Genomic DNA, 21,751 nt, shown 5'->3' on the forward strand with positions numbered 1-21,751 from the left:
TGGAGTTAATAGAGAGAAATGCCTAAATTGTGCCTGAAGATGCTTGTGTGTGTTTTTTTTTTTTTTTATTTCATGGCAAACCATGAACATGGAGGTGGAATTGCTTGCTGTCTCTGCTCAACCTTACAGATGACTGTTTTGATTCCTCTTTGCCCCAGCCCAATTGTAACCATCACCTCCATGTAGCCATGGAAGGAGAGCTTGGTTTTGTAAGTGTAAACAGGAAACACCAGAAGGAAAGTCTATTAAAATCATTCCGAAGTGATTAGTACATAATGTTACTGCGAGATTTAAATATCCACTTAGAATGAGTCAAGTTTTGCTGAACTACCTTGGATAAATTTTTGTATGTGATTAGGAAAAAATGCTGGAGTGCTCTGTCTGCACACATGCTGGCTCTGCATTAACCTGCTTCCTCCCTTGTAGGAGTTAACCAAAAGCTGGATGAGATTCCAGAGCCCAGAAATGACTGTACGGAATGGAGGCCAAAGCAGTCTGTGGTTGGAGTAGGATGAATTAGGAGCATGAATGCAGCCCATGGACCACAAAGCTGGTATCCAAGACAGTCAGAGAGCCTATTACTTGGGGACTGAGTCTTACGGAAGAACAGAGGTGACAATGACAGAGCAGAAAGTGCACAAATACTTTAATTTGTGTACCCCTTAGCTTCAGGTGTTGCTTCAGTCTGGGAAGAGCTGAAATCACACATCTGGTGAGGGTGAAAAATGATGGTAGGCTCTGACAGATGAGTTTTGCCTGATGTTTCTTATTATGGAGAGCATCAGATGATTTCATTGGTCTTGCATCTAGCACCTGCTAAGCCTTTCATATTTTTTTTTTGTATTGAGTTCCTAGTAAAAGTGAAAACGTCTTTGGTATTTTTGAAATGCTTCCTGCCCTTCAAGGAAAAAACCTTGTCTTCAGGGAAGAAGATGGGCTTACAAACAAAAGCAGAGGTGTCCCCCTTGCTGGTGTTAGTTTTAGCCATTTTAGCAATAAACAGGTAGAAGTTCGCCAAGCTACTTAGCCATGATAGGCTGGAAAAACCAAAGCTGGGCAGATCAGGTTATGTGACGGTGGAGGAAGAAATAAGGTCAGTTCAGGAAGGATACAGCTCCATTCCAAGGACTGCTAGAAAGCATTGTAAGTGGCAAATATTCCTTCTAATTCTTAAATATTTAGTTCATCAGGTTGAAGCATTTTTGTTGATCCTGGTCATTGCCAGAGTAATTCTGGCATATTTGCATAGCAGCCTTTCTAGTAGTTGAACGAGCCTTTCTGGCTGTCCCCTCAGGAAGGACAGCAAATACTTTGAATACTGAGCTTTATAATATCTTGGTGAGAGCATCTCTTCTTGAAATGTTTAGTTAAGTTGCAACAGATGCATAATTGACAACTATTCTTCTTGAAGCTTTTGCTGACATCCTGTTTGTCTGTTTCTGTAGCTTACTGGAGGTTCTGGCTGTGTGTCAGCGTTGTGTATGAACTCTTCCTCATCTTCATACTGTTCCAGGTAAGTACCTTAAACTGGTGTTCAGTAGATAGATGTCTAACATGGGTATAAAATCATTTGTGTTGGTTTTTTTGGGATCCTCACTGACTGCAGAAGATGCTCTACTTCATTCTTGTGTTGATTGTTTTATTTAATGAGACTTCTAGGTTGAAGAAAAATTATATTCTCAAAATATTTCACCCTGTTGTCTCTCCTGATCTGCAGTTAATCTCAGCCCACGTTAGACACCAGAGCGAAGTGATCTTAAATGAGTTAATAAAAAAGTCAATATTCTTGGTTACATCAAATGACCAGGAGTTAGTTCTTCTGACATCTAGTCTCTGCTTTGCTGGATTTGATTTCGCTGCTGAAGTTGCATATCAACTGTTAGTTTCTTAGACCCTGCAGATTGTGGAGTGAATTCATCTTGTTTAATGCCTTGGAATACTTTTTTTTTTTTTTTTTAAAAAAAAAAAAGAGCTCTAGGCTTTGAAGGAGACTTACCCTCTCCTCAGTTACACAATCCAGTTGTTGTAGTCATCTCCTCAGGCGACAGTATAACTTGAAGCCAAAGCAAATGTAGAGATATTGGGCAATGGCAGTTAAACATTCTGCTCTGTCAGACCTTGGCTACTTTTTGGTGTTAGGTTTTGGAGTTGCCAGTGGATCTTTTTCAACCAGTACCTTCCTGCTGACATCCCAGTAGCATTTGGTGCTCTGCATCTTAAAAGGGTTGTGAAGTACCATTGTGTACTCATCAAGTAGCATTAAACTGATCATTTTAGATAAGATGATGATGAGGAACGTATTTAAAAATACAATGTTTTGCCTCTAGAGGCCAAAGAGCTTTAAGAAGTGGGACTAGAATTCAGAAGGGTCACAACCTGTCAGCTGTCTTTGTGTTGGAGTAGGACATTTGCTTTGCAAACAAGTTCTTAATATTGATCAAACCCTTTCCAGTTAATCAAAGATTTCCTTTGGCTCCAGCATTTCTTGTTCTTTTCGACCTTCCTGGAGTCTTCTCAAAAGAAGCTCTCTTTAAGAGTGAAGAAGTCTGGTGTGGGTTGTTTGGTTTGGTTTGGTTTTTGGCTGGCTTGTTGTGTCAGTGGGCAGCTGGAATGTGTCTGCAGTAGGTCAGTAAAGAACAAGATGTTTTTTCTGTCCTGTTGGCATAACTTGGGGGTTCAGTGTAAACCCTTACGCAGGGCCCTAATGTCTCATTAGGGTTTCTTTCAGGCTGCCTGTCCTGCTTGGAGGGAGTGGAGTTCTGACCCTTTCACAAGCATGAACAGGTCTGTCTTGCCTTTTTTTTTTTTTATTCCTCACCACTGAGGAATATTTATTCAGTTCCAATTTATTCTTACGTTCTTACTGTTTGTTTCATGTCACCCTCTATTTTTTCCAGGCATCCTTGTAAGTGATACTCATGACTAGCTGCAACCAAACTGAATAATGTGTTTCATTTTTATTTGATAGCACTGTTGTAGTTCTGAATTCTCATAAGAAAGCCTGGAACTGCTTTGCTTTCCTCTGGCAGTATGTTGTGTTACCAGCCATTTAGTTGTTAAGGACTCTCACTAGCTGGTGCCCAGCTCCTTACTAAAAATACATTATGACTTTTGCACAAGTTTAAGTAAGGTTAAAATTCTGCTGAGTCAGTTAGTGACTAAACTACTTAAAAAGTAAATACAAGTTCGCTCATAGTTGAAACTTGTCTTGTAGTTAATCTGACTTTATTGGTTTCATTCTGTAACTTTATTATTGCTATTAACTAATTTTGTCGTTCCTCAGTTTTTAGTATCTGCTAGCTTATTCATCTGTCTGTCATCGATGTTTCTGCTGTAAAACATTGACCACAGCAGTGATCGATTTCATTGGGAAATGCCCATTCAGTAAACGTTTGTGTGAGTGACCAGTAAATTAGTTCAGGTCTTGGTCACCTTCTATAACAAATAGTTGGGTAATTTTTCTCCTTGCAGTTTGCTTCAGGGTTTATTACCTGTGCTGCTAGTGGGATGTTATTGGAAATGGCTGTTTATTCAACAGGCAGTGCTCATTCTTTTCAGCCATGAAACTTTGGTGCAGTTCTCAACTTTCTGTAGCTGAAGTGAGCTGAGCACACGTGGAAGACAAATCCTGCTAACAGAGCACTTGATCTGCATGTTCCATCTACTGATGCTCGTATGTGCTGTATTTTGTTCGAGCTGCATTTCCTGCAGCTGTGTCTTTCCCATTCTAGGAAACCAGGAGGCCACTAGTGTAGGAGATGCAGACATTAAATTAACCTTTCCTTGTTTGCTGACTGCTTGTTGTTTACCCTCAGGAAGAGAAGAAGGGCAAAAGGGTCAGAAAGGAGGAGGATGAATTGTGTGTCAGTTCAAGTACTAAGCTTTTAGGGGAGAGGGGACGTAGAGGAGTAGCTTAGGAAACTGAGTTAAAGATCTGTTTTTTGTTTTTTATCTTTAAGAAATCTCAAGTTCATTTTTTAGTTGTTTCTGTCTTCAGTATTTGGCATTAGAGGTCTGGAAACTCAGGTGTATGTGCTATGTGATGCTCTGAGGTCTAGATGTATTTTAAGAATTGTTTTGCAACTCGTTAAAAAACACCCTTTTGAAGATAGGCTGTTCATATAAGTTATCTTTGTATTTCTCTGTCCATTAGCACTTACTAAGAGGAAAACCTGGGTTTTGTGTTCCTTTTGCAGACTGTACAAGATGGGAGACAGTTTATGAAGTACATCGATCCAAATTTAGGTGTTCCTTTGCCAGAAAGAGACTACGGTGGCAACTGCCTTATTTATGATCCTGGCAATGAAACAGATCCATTTCACAACATCTGGGTAAGAAACAAATAAAGTTATTTGCTAGTGAGTCTGACTTTTTTTTGTGACGGTTGCTTAATTAAAAGCTTGAAAGCGCAGTCATCAGTGTTTCTGAGTGCTAAATCAGAAAGCAGGTCATGACTGATTCTAGCTTCTTTGTTTCTCTTCCTTGCACTTCCCTGGCAGATGGAGATGTGCTTCTTTGTATCCTAAGTACACTGCCCAAGAAAGGGGGTAAACTTGGACAATCCTTGTTTCTCAGATTATTGATGTAAACCTGTTTCCCCTAAGAGTCTGGATTTATTAGCGTGCCTAAGGAATCTTCTAATCCCAGTCACCTTGAGGCACGAAGTTCAAAAGTTGCATGTTGCAAGCAACCCATAAGTTGGACCTTTCTGTATACCACAAACTGTCAGGTTATTGTTTCTTGCTGGCTACCAGAGGACTTGAAATTCAAGGGCAGTGGAATTGTGATTGCTTTAAACTCCACAATTGCGGAGCACTAAATTCTTTGGGTCTACCATGTAAGTCTTCAGTTCATCAGGAAGCATAGTAACTGAGAGCAGTAATAGCTTTCCTCTCCTAGTGCTCCACTGGCGGTAGGTGGAGGAGAGCCACTCTTTGCCCGTGTTTTTTTGTTGTCAGGAATGGTAAGAAGCTTTCCTAGATGCAAGATTGGGGTATGGTGAAGAATAGCATTTTCTTTATTATGTCTGGTTTGAATGCATCCTCCTGTCCCCTTGGAAGGCAAAGAACATGACATTTTGCATTAAGAAGGTAGTCTCCACTTTGTCAGTAGTCCTGATCCCAGTTTCTGCCCTTTAAGCTCCCTGACTTTGCTTTAAAGGTTTCTTGTATGTTCGCTGTACTTGAGAACAAAGAATCTCTTAAAATGCATCTAGAATGTGGAACAACTGAAATTTATTGCTGCATCTTTTCCTGGAAAAAAGTAAGCTTCAAAGTTGAGTAATTGTTTATAGTACACAGTGACCTACACTCTCTTCTTGGTTTGTAGGACAAGCTGGATGGATTTGTTCCTGCTCACTTTTTTGGCTGGTACCTGAAAGTAAGAATGAGCCTTCTGTTACATTTCTCTTGCAGTACTATTCTTCTTTCATAGCTTGACTGCTTCTGTTTTAGTGATGCCAGTCTTAATGATCAATTATATTAGGCAGTCATCTGTGAACTAGACTGTGTTTGTAAAACATGAAAGGCTTTTTTTCCCTGTTCAGTCATCTCATTTCTTTCCAAAGTAACATTACATTGACAAGCTCCTTCCTTCACTGTAATTCATTCTGAGGTGAGATAAATAAAAGTAAAATCCTTTACTTCAGTAGCAAGATAAATCTTTGAATGACCTTTGAATGTAGAGTGTGGGGAAGAAGACGGTATTCAGAAAAGGCAGCAAAAGTTTGTTGTTATCCAAAACAGATGCGTGGTGATACGCTAGGATTATTCCAAGACAGGCTTTTCCCAGTGGCTTCCAAATCAGGAATTTCAATCATAAGTGGGTAGGTGCTGTTTTAGTTCTTGTTGACATTTACTGTAGAGTAACCAACTGTTGAAGAAATTCAGGTTGTGCTTGTCTCTGGCGGAACACATTCAGTCCATTTTTTACTGAACACTTTGGTCTAAATATTACTTTAAAAAAAAAAGAAGTGCAAGCTTACTTGCTAACCTTACTTTGTCCTGCAGACCTTCTCTTTTTTGTCTGTTTTTGTAAGGTTTTTTTTTCCAATCTACCAGACCACCAGGAATAATAAGCTGAAAAAGCGCAGTCTGCTTTAAAAATAAGTTACAAGTGCTGTGCTGTTTTTCATCTTCAGAAGTGCAGATGTATTGCTCTGTGTGGGTTGTTTTTTTTTGTTTTTGTTTTTCCCTCGTAATCAAAAGATGAGTATGGTAGGCATGGGGAGACTTTGACTTCAGATCAACGTGTCTATTGCTTGTTCTGTTAGTATTACAAAACTGTAAATTTGGAGAAACTTGGATCTTCTTCGTCCAAGAGAATTCCATTAAAAGCTTAAATATCAAAATAACATTTCAATTACTATCTGTATTTGTACAAATAATGTCATTCTGAGAACAAATGCCTAAATAGGCAGAGCATGATTAAAAGACATAAGGGGGTAGTAACACATTCCTGAAGAACTTGTCTGGGACATAATTCAAGATGCCTGTCTGCTCATTCAAGCTATTATCTGTCTTGGTCTGGAAGAAGCCTAGTTTTGATTAAAAGGACTTGGGAGAATGTTTCTGCAGAAATGCTTGAGATGATACGTCAACTTGTCAGCCTGCAGGCTGATCTGAAGAGCTCAGCATGCCCCACGAGGTGTTCATTTCTCTGCTGCTAAGCCAGAAGGAAGCTGGCAGCTATATTTCTTATTTGTCAGTTAACATATTTTTCTATAAAAAGCTGGAAGATGGGTGTGTTGTCTTCATAAACAGCGAGGAGCATGTGGTGTTTGTTTGTTGTTGTTTTCCTGTTCCCTGTGTTTTGAGTAACGGATTCTTAAGTTACCTCTCAAAGCACCAGAACAGCAATACTGGAAATGAATGTGCCTCATTCATCAGAAATTATTGTGGGCCTCATTTACTCTGGAGTCATTTAGATCATCTTTTCAGACTAACGCTTGATAAGACATATCTAAATCCTCATATTCCTTAAGTGATGAGTTTTGAAGTTAGAAAATAACATAATTTGTCCATACACTGTGGCAAAACTGTAAATCTAAGCAGTGTCTCTGCGGTATTTCTGGAGTTCTTCCTTTAGATTTCTGAAGGACATCAGTGTAAGTGATGTCTGGTACTGCTCAGTACAGTGTGCAAATATTTGTTTTTGTAATGACTTTAGTATGTTGTACAGCTACTGTTGTGGATATTTGAAAGATTTTTCTCCCTTGTTACAGACACTGATGATTCGAGACTGGTGGATGTGTATGATCATCAGTGTGATGTTTGAATTTCTGGAGTACAGTCTGGAACACCAGCTTCCAAACTTCAGTGAATGTTGGTGGGATCACGTATGTACTGCATAAATCATTATATTTGTGTCTAAACTGAGGTATATATTTTAAAGGGAGGGGGCAGGAAATGGTGAAAACTACGTTGCATGATGTGCACGACCAAAAATGTATGTATGGCTACTGCAGCTCAGGAGCTTTGGCACTTCTCCATATTGAGCTTGTTATATGTTAGTCACAGTTTGTATAATTTTGCAGGTTTTCAGACTTCTCTGTGGAATGGTAACTTTATTTCATGTGGTTAAATATTTGTTTTGGTTCATTCCACGCCAGAGAAAGACTAAGGCTTTAGCTGAACATTTTGAAATATTTGATGATGGTACAAACCATCAAGTCTGAAATTAAGAGAGAGGCAAAACTTTGTGTGTAGAGTTTCACGTGGTGATTTTTCTTGTCTGTTAAGAAAACAGGCTCAGTGCAATTTATGTCCAGCTCTTCCTTCAGCGTAGACCTATCTTTACTGTTTTCTGAAAACAGTCAATATTGCTGTGTTTAGAAGTCCTGCTATGGTGTATAAAAAGCTGCTTGGAAAGATAAAGGTTTGGCCTTACTGAAAAGCTTTATGGTTTTTATACTTTGTAGTGTATAACCATTCTTGTCCTAAAAACACTGCTCGTGTGTGTTTTTTAAAGTCAGAGGGGCTAATTGCTATTATCTAGTTTCTCTACGGAAAAAGTAAGCTCTGTAGCTTAAAGTGTCATACTTCATTTTCTTTTTCTTTTATGTGTTTTTCATATTCCTGTGAAATGTAAATTGGCTACAGGAGCAATCGAAGTTATCTGCATTCAGGGCACACAGCTCTGGTTCTTATGTTATTTCAGCTTGTACAGTCCAGGTTCTTTCCCAAGCTTGAGATGATTTGCTGTGTGGTTCTGTTTATGAAAATAAATGCAGTTTGCATAAAGACATCAAGCAAAGGCATTTCGCCTTCAAAAAACTTCTAATGAAATGAACATTGCGCTCTCCTTCCTCAAATGAAGAGGGCAGCCAGTTTTTTTCTCAGCTCAAGAGCTCTGTCTCTAGAATGAGAGAGTAAGGCAGAGCATGAGGAGAAATCACGAGTTTAATTTCACATCCTGGAGATAAGTAATTTCTTTAGGAGGCAGTCTGAAGTTTAGACAGCATGTTAGGAACACGTTCAGACTTATGTTGCTGTGTTTCAAGTTATCGCTTAACAGAGTGGAGGTGAATAGTAAATAGGAAGAGGTCTATTCTGCAGCAGAAGGAATGCAAGAAAAGAGGAGTTAAAGCACAAGTATTTTACAGATGTTGGCTGTAGCAGACTTGGGCAGTTCAGATTCTCTCTCCTGATGGTTCATACACCACTCTTCTGGGAATGTCCAGTCCTTGTGTCTGTGTCTGCACATAAATGTATTTATAGTATTTTCCTTTTTTCAGAAGCTGTACTGTTTCTTTACCAGCATCACTGTTCTTTCTCCTTTCAGTGGATAATGGATGTTATCTTATGTAATGGATTAGGAATTTACTGTGGGATGAAGACTCTCTCTTGGCTTTCTTTGAAAACATACAAATGGCAAGGACTTTGGAACATTCCTACATACAAGTAAGTTGGCGTGGAAAGTTAACTCTGCAAGCAGTAGCACTACACAAAGTTTGGGACCCTGTTTAAGACCTTGCTTGCTGATGGGATTATCCTGTTAATGTGATCTAAAGAATCCACATGTGTTTAAGTGACTCAGTTATCTAATAACTTGACACAACATGGAAGCTTGTATATGATAATTTTATTTAACTTGCACACAGAATTGTTAAAAAACATACCTGTCTGTCATGAGCATTGCCTGATGTCTAGGAACTGAGGGTGTCTTGTGGAAATTAGGCTGTATAATGAAATTGTAACTGGAGATTCAGGAAACCAAAGTCCAGGATCAGGCTCTTTCATTCACAGCAAGGATCTGTTTGCAAATAATGTGTTCCCCAGTAATCAAAACTTTGTAGTAATTGGGATGCTGAAACTTTTAATTGAATAAATCTCTTGTAGTGTTCTACTGGTAGGGAACTATTCGTGTCTGTAGCGTTTCCTTGCTTAGCAAAGCAGAACTGAGGAACTGCTTACTACAATGGATATAATCTACTAAAAGTTAAAATGATAGTCCAGTAACGGGCTTCTCTTTAAGAGAAAGCTTGAAATGTTAAATCTCATTAAGTAGTATTTTTAATGCAGTAAATGGAGGCATTTCACATATGTGGATTGATGTCTGAAATGGAAATGTAGATAGATGTCTCTTATCTGCCATTTCTTATAATCATAACAATGTGTTCTGTTTTCAGAGGCAAAATGAAGAGAATTGTCTTCCAGTTCACCCCCTATAGCTGGGTTAAATTTGAGTGGAAGCCAGCATCCAGCTTACGCAGATGGCTAGCAGTTTGTGGCATTATCTTTGTAGTAAGGAAACGTCTCTGTCTTGTCTTTATCATCTGATTTGATGTTTTGTAACGCTTGACTATGCAGAAGGTAACTTAGGCTGAAACACTGGCGTGGTGATGTTTCTTTAGCTGAGGCCAGAAGAGATCGCTCCTGAATTCTGCAGAAAAGATTTCTATGTCTCTGGTGCAGTCTACAGATTCATTACATAAATACTTTTTTCTCGCTGAACATCACTGATTGGCAATGTGAATGATTTAAACTGTGATCTACACACAATTCAGTGAGTAACTGCTGCTAGCAAAAACACTGGCCTTGGGTGGAAGGGGCTTGTTTCTCTCTGCCTCAAGCAGATACATAACACATTCCAGCTGGAGAGGACTGTGGTCAAAGCCTCAGGCTGCTGTATTTTAGCTCTGGGCAGTATGGCTCCTGATGCCTGCAGTTTTGCCTTGGATAATGTTTTTATACAGACTTAAATAATTCTGCTATCCTAATTTTTGGATGTTTCACTGAACATGTAGTACTTGACAGTGCTAATGGTATCCAGCTTGACCAGTGCAGGCAAACTCACCCCATTTAGACAAAATTAAATGTTTGTTTCTCCAGCAGTTGAAATACATTGGAAGTCTGCCTCCTTGATTTAGCCATCTGAGTGGCTACATTGTGGGAATGCATCATCTTGAATTCATAACTTCCATCTCACAGTCATAGGTGTAGCACATGGCTTTGACATGGAGGAAAAATTAGGCATTTTTAATGCTTCTTCCCCACTCCTGCTTCTTCTCAATTAGGAGGCTTTGGCCTTTGTGGTATCCATGGGATGTCACTCGGCGCAGTTTTGAGCAACTCAGGTTTATTTCAATTCAGTAACTGTCAAATTTAACTTAATAACAAAAAACCCTTTGTGGTACTTACAGTGATGCCAAAGACAATGGGCGTTAACTGGCTTCTGCTATGGTACAGGATATAACTGGTCTGTGTATTTTGTAACAGTTGCTAGCACAGCATACTTAATCATCTTGAAATATGTAGAATATGAAATTGAGTGGTGGCTTACTTTGAAGTTCCCTATCCCAGCTTGCTGAGTGGGACAGTCAGCTCATAAGCCACCACCTCTGTCTTGCTTTACATTAACGTCACGTTGCAGATTGAGTGTGCTGCAGGAGCAATATGCTGTCTGTAACGAAGCAAGCAACATAAAGCAGTGCCAGCAGGGATGCATCAGGCAGTTGGCAAACCCAGTTGAAAAGAACTTCAAATCACCTGATTTCTGCTACATAAAACACTTGCCCAGTTCGCATAGCATAACGGACTTGCTGAGGTTCCCATAGTTGATGGGAGAATTAACGTAAATGTGCCTGTATAAATAAAATGTGTGTTTGCTTTAATGGTTACTGTGTGCATACTCCCAATTTTTTTTGCACTCTGAAGAAATCATTTTTAGGTGCAGGAGTAGATTCTGCAGCTGAGAGGTTCCATTGAGTTTATACTATATTTTGGTATAATAATGTTTCTTGTAGCAAAACATAGCTGCAGCTGATTTCCAGTTTATAAACAGCTTCACGTATTGGCATATACTTCTGTATTAAGCAACACTTAATGCCTTTTAATATCATTTCTTCTGAAGTGAGAAACTTGTGTCTACTTGCTCACTTAATCGCTTTCTTAGGACAGCTCGCTTGAGAACATTTGCTATAAATGTGTAACCGGTGCTCCTAAGTTGGCTTTGGCAGTGGTGGTTGCACAACTGTTTAAAAAAAGGTAGTGGGGGGGAAAGGCACGTAAAAACACCAACCGGGATTCATTGCTACTGTCTCTTGTCATTTTGGGTTCCCTCGATGGAATAATACTTGGAAGGAGAAGTTGGAAGGAGAAGCTTTTTGCTTTTAGGATTTATTAGTAGTTCTGAAGGTACTTCAAACTCCCGATAAACTTGTTTGACACCAGGGCGATGCTTGACCAGGTTTCTTTTGTGTCCTGTGCTATGCACAAACGTGTACATGTTTTTTTAACCTCTTCCAACACACTCAGCAACTGGGGGGGATGTTAAAAAACAAAACCAAAACAACCCACCACCTGTTCTTGGTCGTTATTGCAGAGGATGATGGTGGGTTTAGTGATACCATAGGGCATTGTGGAGTCAGTGAATAATTGGGTGGGGGTAGGGGGGGGTCATGCATGGGTGCAGGGAGATTCCAGGCTTCATTCAGTGAAGTCTTCTGAATGTAATTAAAATGTCCTTTTTCTCAGTTTTTATTGGCAGAGCTGAACACATTTTACTTGAAGTTTGTCCTTTGGATGCCACCAGAACACTACTTGGTCCTGTTACGACTTGTCTTTTTTGTTAATGTGGGAGGTGTGGCTATGAGGGAGATCTACGACTTCATGGATGACCCGTAAGCCAGTCCTCTTGTGTATATTACCATGTCAAGCTTCACTTGCTTTATTCTGTATTTGCTCCAGTTTGCTCCAGCTTGTTGGCATCCATCTCAGCTTGTTGGGGACAAAATGATCTAACCCCAGATCATCTGCTTTGTTTTCTTTTGGTTTGGAGGTAAAATTCTGACTGCATCTGGATGGAGAACAGCTGTTAAGGGCATTCCATATGCACTGTTTTTAACCTCAGATTTTAATAAATGATCACTCTTTCGAGCATGTAACGTATAAATTAGCTGGAGTGCCACTGGCTTGTGGGCAGGGGAGTACTTAACTCCATTTTCAGATCGATAGCCAGGAACTATAGTCCTTAGTAGTACCTTCTAAGGACAACAGGGTCCAAACTAAAAAATCTGTTTCTTAAAGGTGCTTCTTTTCTTGATCTGTCTTCCAACTGGTTCCTGGTCCCCTGAAGCTCTCATGGCACCCTCTTGCACATCAGCAGACCCTACAGTAAAGTATACTGAAGGCAAAGTGCACCTATACGCAACAGTGCATGTACTTTCAGACTGTTCCTACTTAAGCATCATATTTGTCCTTGCTGCTTTTGTTTCTGCAGACCATGTAAGATCAGAGAATGCTTTGTTCTCAAAATCGCGTTTTCTTTTTAAGTTTTAGTAGTAATGTCACAAATTGCCTGAGCCCACATCTTTAAGTCTAAGACAACGCCTGGCTTCAAGGGGTGCTCATTGTCTGTCACTGACCAACACAAAAAGTGTCTGTGTTCAGAATTTAGGGTTCCACCATTCTCTGAAGATCAGTTTCCATTGCAAGGCTTTGACTCCTAGAGCTGGGAAGAAGGGCCAACCCACATTGCTTAGGCGGATTGCAGGACATTCAGCAGTGGCAGGCTGCCCCTGCCTTTGGTGTCGGACCTACTGGTTTGGGACGTGCCTCCAACTCAAAGGTAAGAAGAGGTCTCTACCTCTCACTGGTGAGCTCCTCTCCTTAGCACCACTCCCCCATCTTCTGGTCTTTTTGTTTGGGTTAGAAAAAAACCAATTCCTTTGCCCTCTGTTCAACCACATGGCATGACATTGAAATTTATGAGAATCATCAGTCACCAGTGCCTCACTGCTAATTCTTTCCATTCTTTCAATGAGCTGGAGAAATTCATCAAGCAAGCAGAGACTCTCATCCTGAACTGCATGTCTTCATCACTGCCACCACCACCTACTGGTCTGTTTCTCTTGGTGGGTAAGGTGATTAACTCCCTTTCTTCTGAGGTTCATGGCTCTGCTTGATGCACCACAGACCTGACCTCACCAGATTGTTCATGAAAAATGGTGGAACCTAGCATCAGGTCTTCCCTGATACCTGCTCTGTAAAGATTCTTGCAACTGGATTTTGATTCCTTCATGCATTTCATGTCATCCAAGCAGAGATCATCTGCCCCCATTTTACTAGTGTATCTGGGAGTATTTTCAATTGCACATCATTTTGAGCCAAGGAACTTAGTGGAGTTCCTTGATGGGTTCTTCCTGTTGTGTTGTAGGGAGAAGCTGCTGAGGAAGAGGAGGCTGTATGGGAGGCTCCCAGCTAACACCACACAAGAAACCTTCCTGACCTTTTCCTTTTGGAAACTCATTCAACAACTTTATGGACAAATGTTGGAGTATTCCACTGACCTTCCTTGTCAGAATCATGGTACAATGCCATGTCTGTTATTGATGGGATTGTCTGAGATAAACAGATTAGGTCTCTTCAGCTAACATTTCTACTTTCTGGACTAAATATTGCAAATCAAATACAAAAACTCTTTTTTCTCATTCACGATTCTTAGTATGTGCAGAGAGCCGTAGGACTACTTGCAGGAACTTGATCTGAGCATGGTGACAAAAAAGTATCTAGAAGGGAATAGTCCAAGAGAGAGGTGGTTCTTGAAGTTGTTCTCCAACTCTTAGATATTCTGTGCTCCTATTCTAGTTGATATGCTCTGCCTCTGGAGTTCTTGAGGACTGGCTAATGAAATGATCCTGACCAGAAATGCCACAATGTAAGAGGACCTGTAGCAGCTGACCTTGCCATACCTTCCTGGTTTCTAATCTTCATGTCTCTTCCAAGGGGTCTGCATTAAGGACCTGAATTTTAAACTCATTCATCAAATTAAAAAAAAAAAAGGATTTTCTTTAAAACCTTTCATGAGAGAAGAACTAACTCTCTTCTTTGTCAGCCTTCGGGCCTACGCAGCTCTCTGTTGGAGTTACCTTGATTCTTCTGTCAGTGTGCTCTCATAAGCTAGTGAAAGAAAACAATGGCAAATCAGGACGCGGATCAGCAAAGCAGAAAGCTGACCCAGTCATCTGAACAGCTTGAGTTCACAGTGAGAGAGGTTTCTTTTTTCTCTGTCCATGTGTTATGGCTAGTTTCTGCCTGGTTAATCTCAGGTAAATCACCTGGAGCAGTTTCTGAAGTCCTTTCACCTTGAGTTGGTCTAGGCAGGATATTTTTTAAAGTGGAATGCACTCATCCCATCTGCATCAGCAATAATCCACACTCAGTTTACTGTATCATATTTTTTTCCAGTGTATTTGGTCAATGTTGTGTAGTTTGAACTTATGCATTGGTGTCAAATATGGCTGTCGGGCCTCTTGTTAAAGAAAATGTGTGTTTTGTGTGCTTGACTTACTATGACTCCCCTAGATTCAGGAAAGCATCACAGGAGAGTGAAGAGAAACTCTGTTTGCTTCCCATGCTTAGATATTTTTCCAGATACAGAGACTCCAAGGGGATTCAATGGAGCAGATGTGTCTGAGCAACAGCAAAATGCCTGCTGAAGGAAGGCTGCTCTCAATGCAACTGCTGGCAACTGATGAAAAGAAGGGAAGAGAAGTTGGGAGCAAACGTGCAGTCACAGCTCCCTCTCCCCAGCACTACTGGAGATGCCTGGGGGTCTGTTCTGACCTGAGCAAGCTGGGCATTATACCAGCTGGAGGTGGCAGGCTTGTTTCTCTGCCTCACAGAGAGAAGCATTAGCTGAGCAGCCCCTCTCCAAGGGCAGTCCTAATCAGGGATTTGTTAGGTGGTTTCTCTTTTGTCCGTTTTGTGGCAAAACTGGGAAGGAAATACAGCCCCAAGGTTTTATGTGGCCAGTGAATATTGCAGCATTTACTAAGCTAGTGTCTAAGCCATAGTTACAGGCCCAACTAGAATTTCCTGTTGCTGCAATGCCTTAGAAGCACTGCAGATGTCATCTTAACATGTCCATTTCTCTCTCCCCAGCCCACTGAAGGTTGTTAAAACACTTGGTCCCCATCTCCTTTGTCCTGCCCTGGTAATTATGTCACTATACACTGAGGTCCTCCTGGATGCGTTTCACTCTGCATCTTACGCTGCGGTAGGAGCGGAGTAACACAGTAAGCTGGACAAAAGAGAAATGGCCTGGTAGGAAAAGGTACATCAGAACACGTTATGATAAGTGAGAGGGCAAGGCCCCTCTGCGGCCGAGATTCAGAAGGCGGGTGATAGAAGAACAAAGCTTTATTCTACCAAGTGTGAAGTCACCTACTTGGCTATGCTGTTGGGCAGCAAATCCATGTGTACCAATGGTGCTGTGGTGGGCAGGATGCCAGTGCAGCCCAAGGCAGAGAAAAGGTCTTGTGCTGCCCAAACAGAGCTACATCTGCTATATGAATCATCTAGTCTGACAGGTTAGTGAAAGGGAAAAATGTCAAGTCTAGAAATGACGTTAGCAGACAGGGTCAAGAAATGCAGGATCTAGCTTGCTTAGATCAAGCAACTTACCTAGGTTTCTAGTAATAGTCTGACTGTGAGGGTACTGACATTTCTTGAAGGACAGTCAGTAGGTATTTTATGTATTTCCCATGAAGTTGTATGTGGCCCAAAAGATAGTGTATCTCCAATCTCTCGTTCTGCCAGTAGAGCCTCTAAATAGATGTTTTGGTTGTACTGCAGTTTAATTCCTAGCAGTTGTGATTGATTAGTACACTCCTTCGCTAGGCTTGTACAGAACAGTGCAGTTTCTAATTTGCTTGTCTGCTCCTGCTTAAAAACAAACCCTGGGGATTAAATATTAAGCATGTTTTTGCTTCGAGGTTGTGTTGTCCTAGAAGTAGAACACCTTCCTTGTGTCTCCCAGTGACTTACCCTGTTGTTATTAAGCTTTCTTCTGTTAAAATCCCTTTAGAGGTCATTAGTGACAGCTCACTGAAAACCTACTTGGGAAGAGTAGATTTCAGAATGCAATTAATTATCTAGCGGTTAAATACAGGTATGACAGTGTGACTTGGTATTTGCAGGAGTAATCTAGGAGTAGTGCTCCTACTTCATACCTTACCCTGAACCTCAGATAATCTCAAGGTGGTTGGATAATTTTTTTTTTTTACTTGGATTTACCAATACTCTGAAAGTAGGGGTACTTCTTGCATCATGCAATGTTGGAGTTTAACTTCTGAAGTGTTTTCAGGGCCTCTGAGAGGAAATTAATACCAACGTGGAAGCTGTCAGCCTGCATGTGTGTGTGTAATCCAGACCAGACTTACAGAATTGTGCAAACCGAAATGAAATTATTACCCCGGCTGTCTTTTTATGAATAAATATTTCTCCAAATGCTTAGTTTGGTAGTAATGGCTTTGCTTTATCTCTGCATTTGTTTTGCAGGAAGTTCCATAAGAAGTTGGGTCAGCAGGCCTGGCTGGTTGCTGCTATTACTGCCACAGAGTTCCTGATTGTCGTGAAGTACGATCCCTACACGCTCACACTGTCGCTTCCTTTCTACATTACCCAGTGCTGGATCTTGGGGATTATACTTGTGCTCACCTGGACAGCCTGGCGTTTCTTCATTCGGTGAGAAGTGGTTGTGCTACGTCCAGGTCTGGCCTGGATGTTAGGGGTGGACTGTTCTAGGCTTCTGTTCAACAGCGTGTTGAATGTCAAATGTATGCTGTCGTCAGCCTTCAGTGCCTCCTGAAGAGGGACTACAGCTCTTTTGGATGGGTAGAGCTACAGTGTTTCTCCGTTAAGAATTATTAAGTAAGCAGGGAGTTTTCCATGAGTGATCCTGGCAGTTTTCTTTATGGATCAAGCCTCTGGTAGCTGTGGTCTTTGTGGGACTGCTTGCGTTATTGTTGCTGTAGAAGCAGGTGAACAGTTAAGTGCCTGACTTCATGCGGCTTTCCTGGCTGAATGTAGAAGGCAACCAAGGTTAGTGTTCTGGTTTTTGTGTGCTGTGATTTAGACAAGACAAAGATGTTTACGGCTTCACTGCAAGAACAGTACTGCACTGCAATTGTCCAAGCTGTCTTAGTGTTAGCAACAAGTGAGCCAACTTAAACCCCTTGGGTTTGGATGCTGCTCTGTGCAGGTTTAAAAAAAAATAGAAGCAGTACAAGGCTGAAAGTATTACAGTGTGATCTCTGGAGCAGGCCCTGTGCAACAGGTTGTTGTTGAACTTGCTGTTGTGTTATGCTTCTGAAAGAAGTGAAAGTAGCCAGACTACTAGCAAGAAACAGATCTCGAATGAATGCCATCAGCAATTTCAGAAATTTCCAGCCGAAATACTCAGATGGGTTAAGTTATCCCCAGGGTGCTTGCATCCAGAACAGAACTGGTTTATTGTTTTTATTGTATATTGAAACTATTTATTCGCATCACTGGTATACACATCTGTTTGTTTTTCTTTTTAGTGACATCACCTTGAGGTATAAGGAAATAAGAAGACAGAAGCAAGAACACAAATATGAAAAGGACAAGTGCTTGAGCAATGGTGATGGACATTCTTCAATACTGGATGAACAAAATGGGAACAAACTAAGGGAAAGGAAACTTTGAGCAACAGACAAAGGGCTAAAAAGAACTCGTTGTGCTCAAGTTGGCCTGGTGGACAGTTTCAACCTTATCCTACCTAACTTGTTTCATTGTTAGTTTTCCAGCGTGTGAAAGTCCTCTTGGGGGAAAAGATGTCACATTGACATGTGCACCCTTTCTCCTTGTGTACACCTAGTCAGAGTCAGAGAAAGTCTGTGTAGAGGGAAGTCAGAACCAACACCATTGCAACGAGATGGGATCTTCGTCCAAGTGTGTTGTATGTCTTCCTAGCAAACAAGGTTTGGAGACAAGGGGCTTTAAAACAAAGCCCAAAGGGAATCTAGCTGACCTATTTCCAGTAAACTGTGAGATTTCGATTTTGACATTTGGGCATTAGGAGCACTTGTTTTGGAGTGTGCAGATACTGGCACAGGAAATGAATTTTGTTTCTTCTGCTTGAAAATACCTTGAGGTGTGGAGTCAGATTGTGTAATGTGTTCAGCCACCAATTAACAGAAGTGCAGCGAGATAAAACATAGATAAGCTGAAGCTTGTGAACAAGTTGCGTAACTTGCACAGAATGTGATACAGTACACTACTGTTACAGCCCCTGTAATGCAGGGGTTATTGCCTTTCTCTAAACTGACTTTCGATATCCTGGACTAGCTTACAATAATTTTATGTTATGTCACAGCTCTAGGGAGACAGAAGGACTTCTTTTTTTTTTAATCTTGGTCATCTCTTAAATATAAGGGAGGGTTAAATAAGAAAGGTCAGCCCGCCTTTCATTTGCTTCATGGAGTGAAATCTATTACAAACAGAAAACTGGGAGTTACTCCATCCATCTTAAGTTATTTGCCTTATTCTCAGCTCTTTGCTTGCCGAGAGGATTTAGTTCTTGGTGTCTGCTGTACAAGGCATGTCCTGTTCTGCCACCTTCAGAGCTGCCCCCTTCTCCTCCCGAGGTAGCTCCAGGCTGAGCAATCTCCTGAGTCCAACTGGAAAAGGTGTTCTCTGCAATCACGCACAAAATAGCCGTTACCATGCTGCCATCCCTGCCAAAAAGAACAAGCGGGAAGAACGCGCATCGTTCCTCACTGAGCAGTGCATAGTGGAGGTTTGCAGGCCAAACTAAACAGCCTTTTTTTTTTTTTTTTGCTCATGACTCAGCATCTAGGAAAATAAATTAGAAACCTGGGCTGCATTTTTTCAAGTCGTTATTCCAAAATGTAAGTGCTACAACTAAGCATCAATTTGGTAAACCCTGCTCTAAGCCTTTGCATTGGCCCCTGAGGCACTGATGTAACCGTATCACTTTTTAGATACAATGATCTAATCTGGCTCTTAAAGGATATTTTTCAGGGAAGTGTTTATCCAGAAGAAAATTACATAAACAACACCAGTAACATTTAAAGAGCACAGCCCCAAACTTTCGAAGTGGCAGGAGACTTGCAGAGCTGCTGGCTAGCAAACATCCTCATTTCTGAGCAGTTTTGGTCCTGTACATGAACAACAACCAAAATCTGCATTTCTCTAGGTTTACAGAGTGACCCAAATATTTTCCACCCCTAAAGAACGGACAGTTAGCAGTAGGGCGCTCTTCAAGTAATGGAGCATTAGTTAATTAATGGGTTGCATCAGAAGAGCTCAACAAATGAAGCAGTGTTTGTGGGCCCTGGGGCCTGCCCCAGTCGCTTAGCAGACAGAGAGGAGGATGACCAGTGTAAGAGGTAGCATCCATCTTCTTCCTCGAGTACGTACAACGTCCTGTGGATAGTCACTCAATGGCTGCTCTTAAATCCTAGTCTTTTGCTGCTCTGAGGTAGTGAAGAATAAATGGCTGTGCAACTCGATGCTGGCAAGTTTGTAAATGGGCAGACGGTGCTGAGTTGAGCGAGTATTTATTTCTATGCCTTTCCACCCCGAGTCGTTCTAATTTCCAGCTTTCTACCAGTCCTGTGAACTGTTCACTGATTGTTTGGTAGCTTGTACCAGTGTGTTGTGCTTGTGTAGTCCCAGCTGAGCGAGGCTCAGGTCAGTGTATCTCCATTCCGTCTGTGCTGGTTATCGCTGTGGTGCCCCGCTGATCTCTGCCCTACGACCACCTCGAGGCTGTCTCAGGAGCTGGGTGGTAGCAGGCACACCTGGGGAGGGATCTGTCACTGCACCTCCCTCCTCCCCGCCCCGCCAAAGGGCCACACGTGTACATCTGAAACAACTGGTGAAGCGTACCCCTTCCCAGTAACAGTTCTGGAGCTTTGACCTGATACGTAAGACACTGACTTGTGTTTGTCTACATCCATCTACATGGCTCTTATGGTTAGTCTGGGTAACTGAACCGGTGTAATAAAGTGATGTTTGCTGGTGTGTTCTTTGGTACAACGTGCCTGTGCTCCTCGTTTGTCTTGCTCGTCACCTCAAAAGTGGGGCTGAGGGGGCTTGGCTTGAATGTCCCTTGGTACGAAAACTACCAAATGCATCGGTGCTGTCTGTGACGGGTCTTGGGCCTTAAGATAACCACCGTGTCCAGATTTTCAGAGAAATGGATGGTACAAGCCCTTGGTCAGCTGTTGCAATTCAGAAACTTCTTGCAGGATGTTTACATGGGTGATCTTTGCACGGTAAAGCGGACGTGAGCTGTGCACACATGTTGAGTAATGTTGCAGTCTCGGTTCTTCCTTTCCAGATTTCATGTCCAGCATTGCAGGTGGGCTCTAATCATTGAAATCTTGCCTGGTTTTAGAAATCCTTTTGTGATCATCTCTCTGAGAAGCAGGCAAAAGCAACTTCACACAGAGATGATGAAAGGACAGCTGAGAAGCTTTACTTAAATGATATTTGCAGTGGCATAAGATGAGACCACCCCCCGTGGAGATGAAAGAGGTGACTGTCTCCCACGACCACGCGCATCCTTATCTTACTGCAGGCTTTCTTAGCTCACCTTCCTTCTCAGAAAACTGGAACAAGGTAGCGTCCTCGTGTGGGTATGCCATAATATTTGTAGTGAAGTTTACCAATGGTAAGTTGTTGGGTTTAAAAAGGGAAAATGCAGGGGAATTGGCCAGGTGAGTGAGAACATACTCAGCTAATGCTGAATCACCTCCTGCACGGGCTCTGGTCGATGAGAATGGATCCCCCGAAGTCTGATACCCCAAAACACCAGTGCTGCCTTGCGATGAGTGCACGCATCTTGTTCTACGCCTGGTGACAGTGGCATTGAATCCTCGCTGCCAGTCTGCTGTGAGTGACGGGGCAGGAGATCACCGAACAGCCACCAGGCTCTGTGGCTGTGAAAGCAGGAAAGTCCCAGAGGGTTTCTCGGTGTGTTCAATGCAGTACGTACATATGGGATAGTATTTTTTTTTCCTAGATGGGAAAGAAATAGGGATATCCTCGCTTTTGAAGCGCTGAGTCTCATCCGCCTCTGTCATCGCCAATAGTTTCTGCCACAGCTACTGCCTTATTTTATATATTTTTTTTTAAGCTGGATTTTAAAGGAGCAGGCAATGGCCCTTGCCCCCCTGCATGGATCTGCCAGGTGAAGGAGCAGCTGCCATTGAGCTCCTGCAAGGAGGCAAGCCTGGGGAGGGCACATGCCTGTTGGTGCTTTTCTGCAGTGCTCCATCCTCTGAGGTACCTCTGGGTGCTGGTGGGAGCCTTCAGTGGGCAGAGGTTTTGGGTGCTGGGCTTCCAGAACGCTTCTTGCCTTCTGTTCATCCATCCCTGGCTGTTTGTTCTTTAGGCTCAAGCATGTTCGTTGTGTGTGTGGTGGTGGTTTGTGTTTTTTTTTTTTTGTGTGTGTATGTAGGTATTTATTTCTTAAA

The 21,751-nt window shown here is 41.7% G+C and overlaps 1 protein-coding gene across 3 annotated transcripts in view; it reads left to right on the plus strand.

Annotated features, from left to right (window-relative positions):
* Window positions 1–20,306, plus strand: part of PTDSS2 (phosphatidylserine synthase 2) — a 40,668-nt gene extending 20,362 nt beyond the window's left edge. For all 3 annotated transcript variants that reach the window (XM_080594723.1, XM_080594724.1, XM_080594725.1), the window contains exons 4-12: window positions 1,446–1,513; window positions 4,197–4,331; window positions 5,329–5,379; window positions 7,223–7,336; window positions 8,782–8,900; window positions 9,629–9,743; window positions 11,976–12,121; window positions 16,782–16,967; window positions 17,807–20,306. In XM_080594723.1, the coding sequence (XP_080450849.1) occupies window positions 1,446–1,513; window positions 4,197–4,331; window positions 5,329–5,379; window positions 7,223–7,336; window positions 8,782–8,900; window positions 9,629–9,743; window positions 11,976–12,121; window positions 16,782–16,967; window positions 17,807–17,951 (1,079 nt within the window). In that variant the 3' untranslated portion in view covers window positions 17,952–20,306. The remainder of the gene's footprint in view (window positions 1–1,445; window positions 1,514–4,196; window positions 4,332–5,328; window positions 5,380–7,222; window positions 7,337–8,781; window positions 8,901–9,628; window positions 9,744–11,975; window positions 12,122–16,781; window positions 16,968–17,806) is intronic.
* Window positions 20,307–21,751: the final 1,445 nt, after the last annotated feature.

Source organism: Anser brachyrhynchus (genome assembly GCF_964034855.1).
Source record: "Anser brachyrhynchus genome assembly, chromosome: 5".
In the NCBI taxonomy this organism is placed as follows: domain Eukaryota; kingdom Metazoa; phylum Chordata; class Aves; order Anseriformes; family Anatidae; genus Anser; species Anser brachyrhynchus.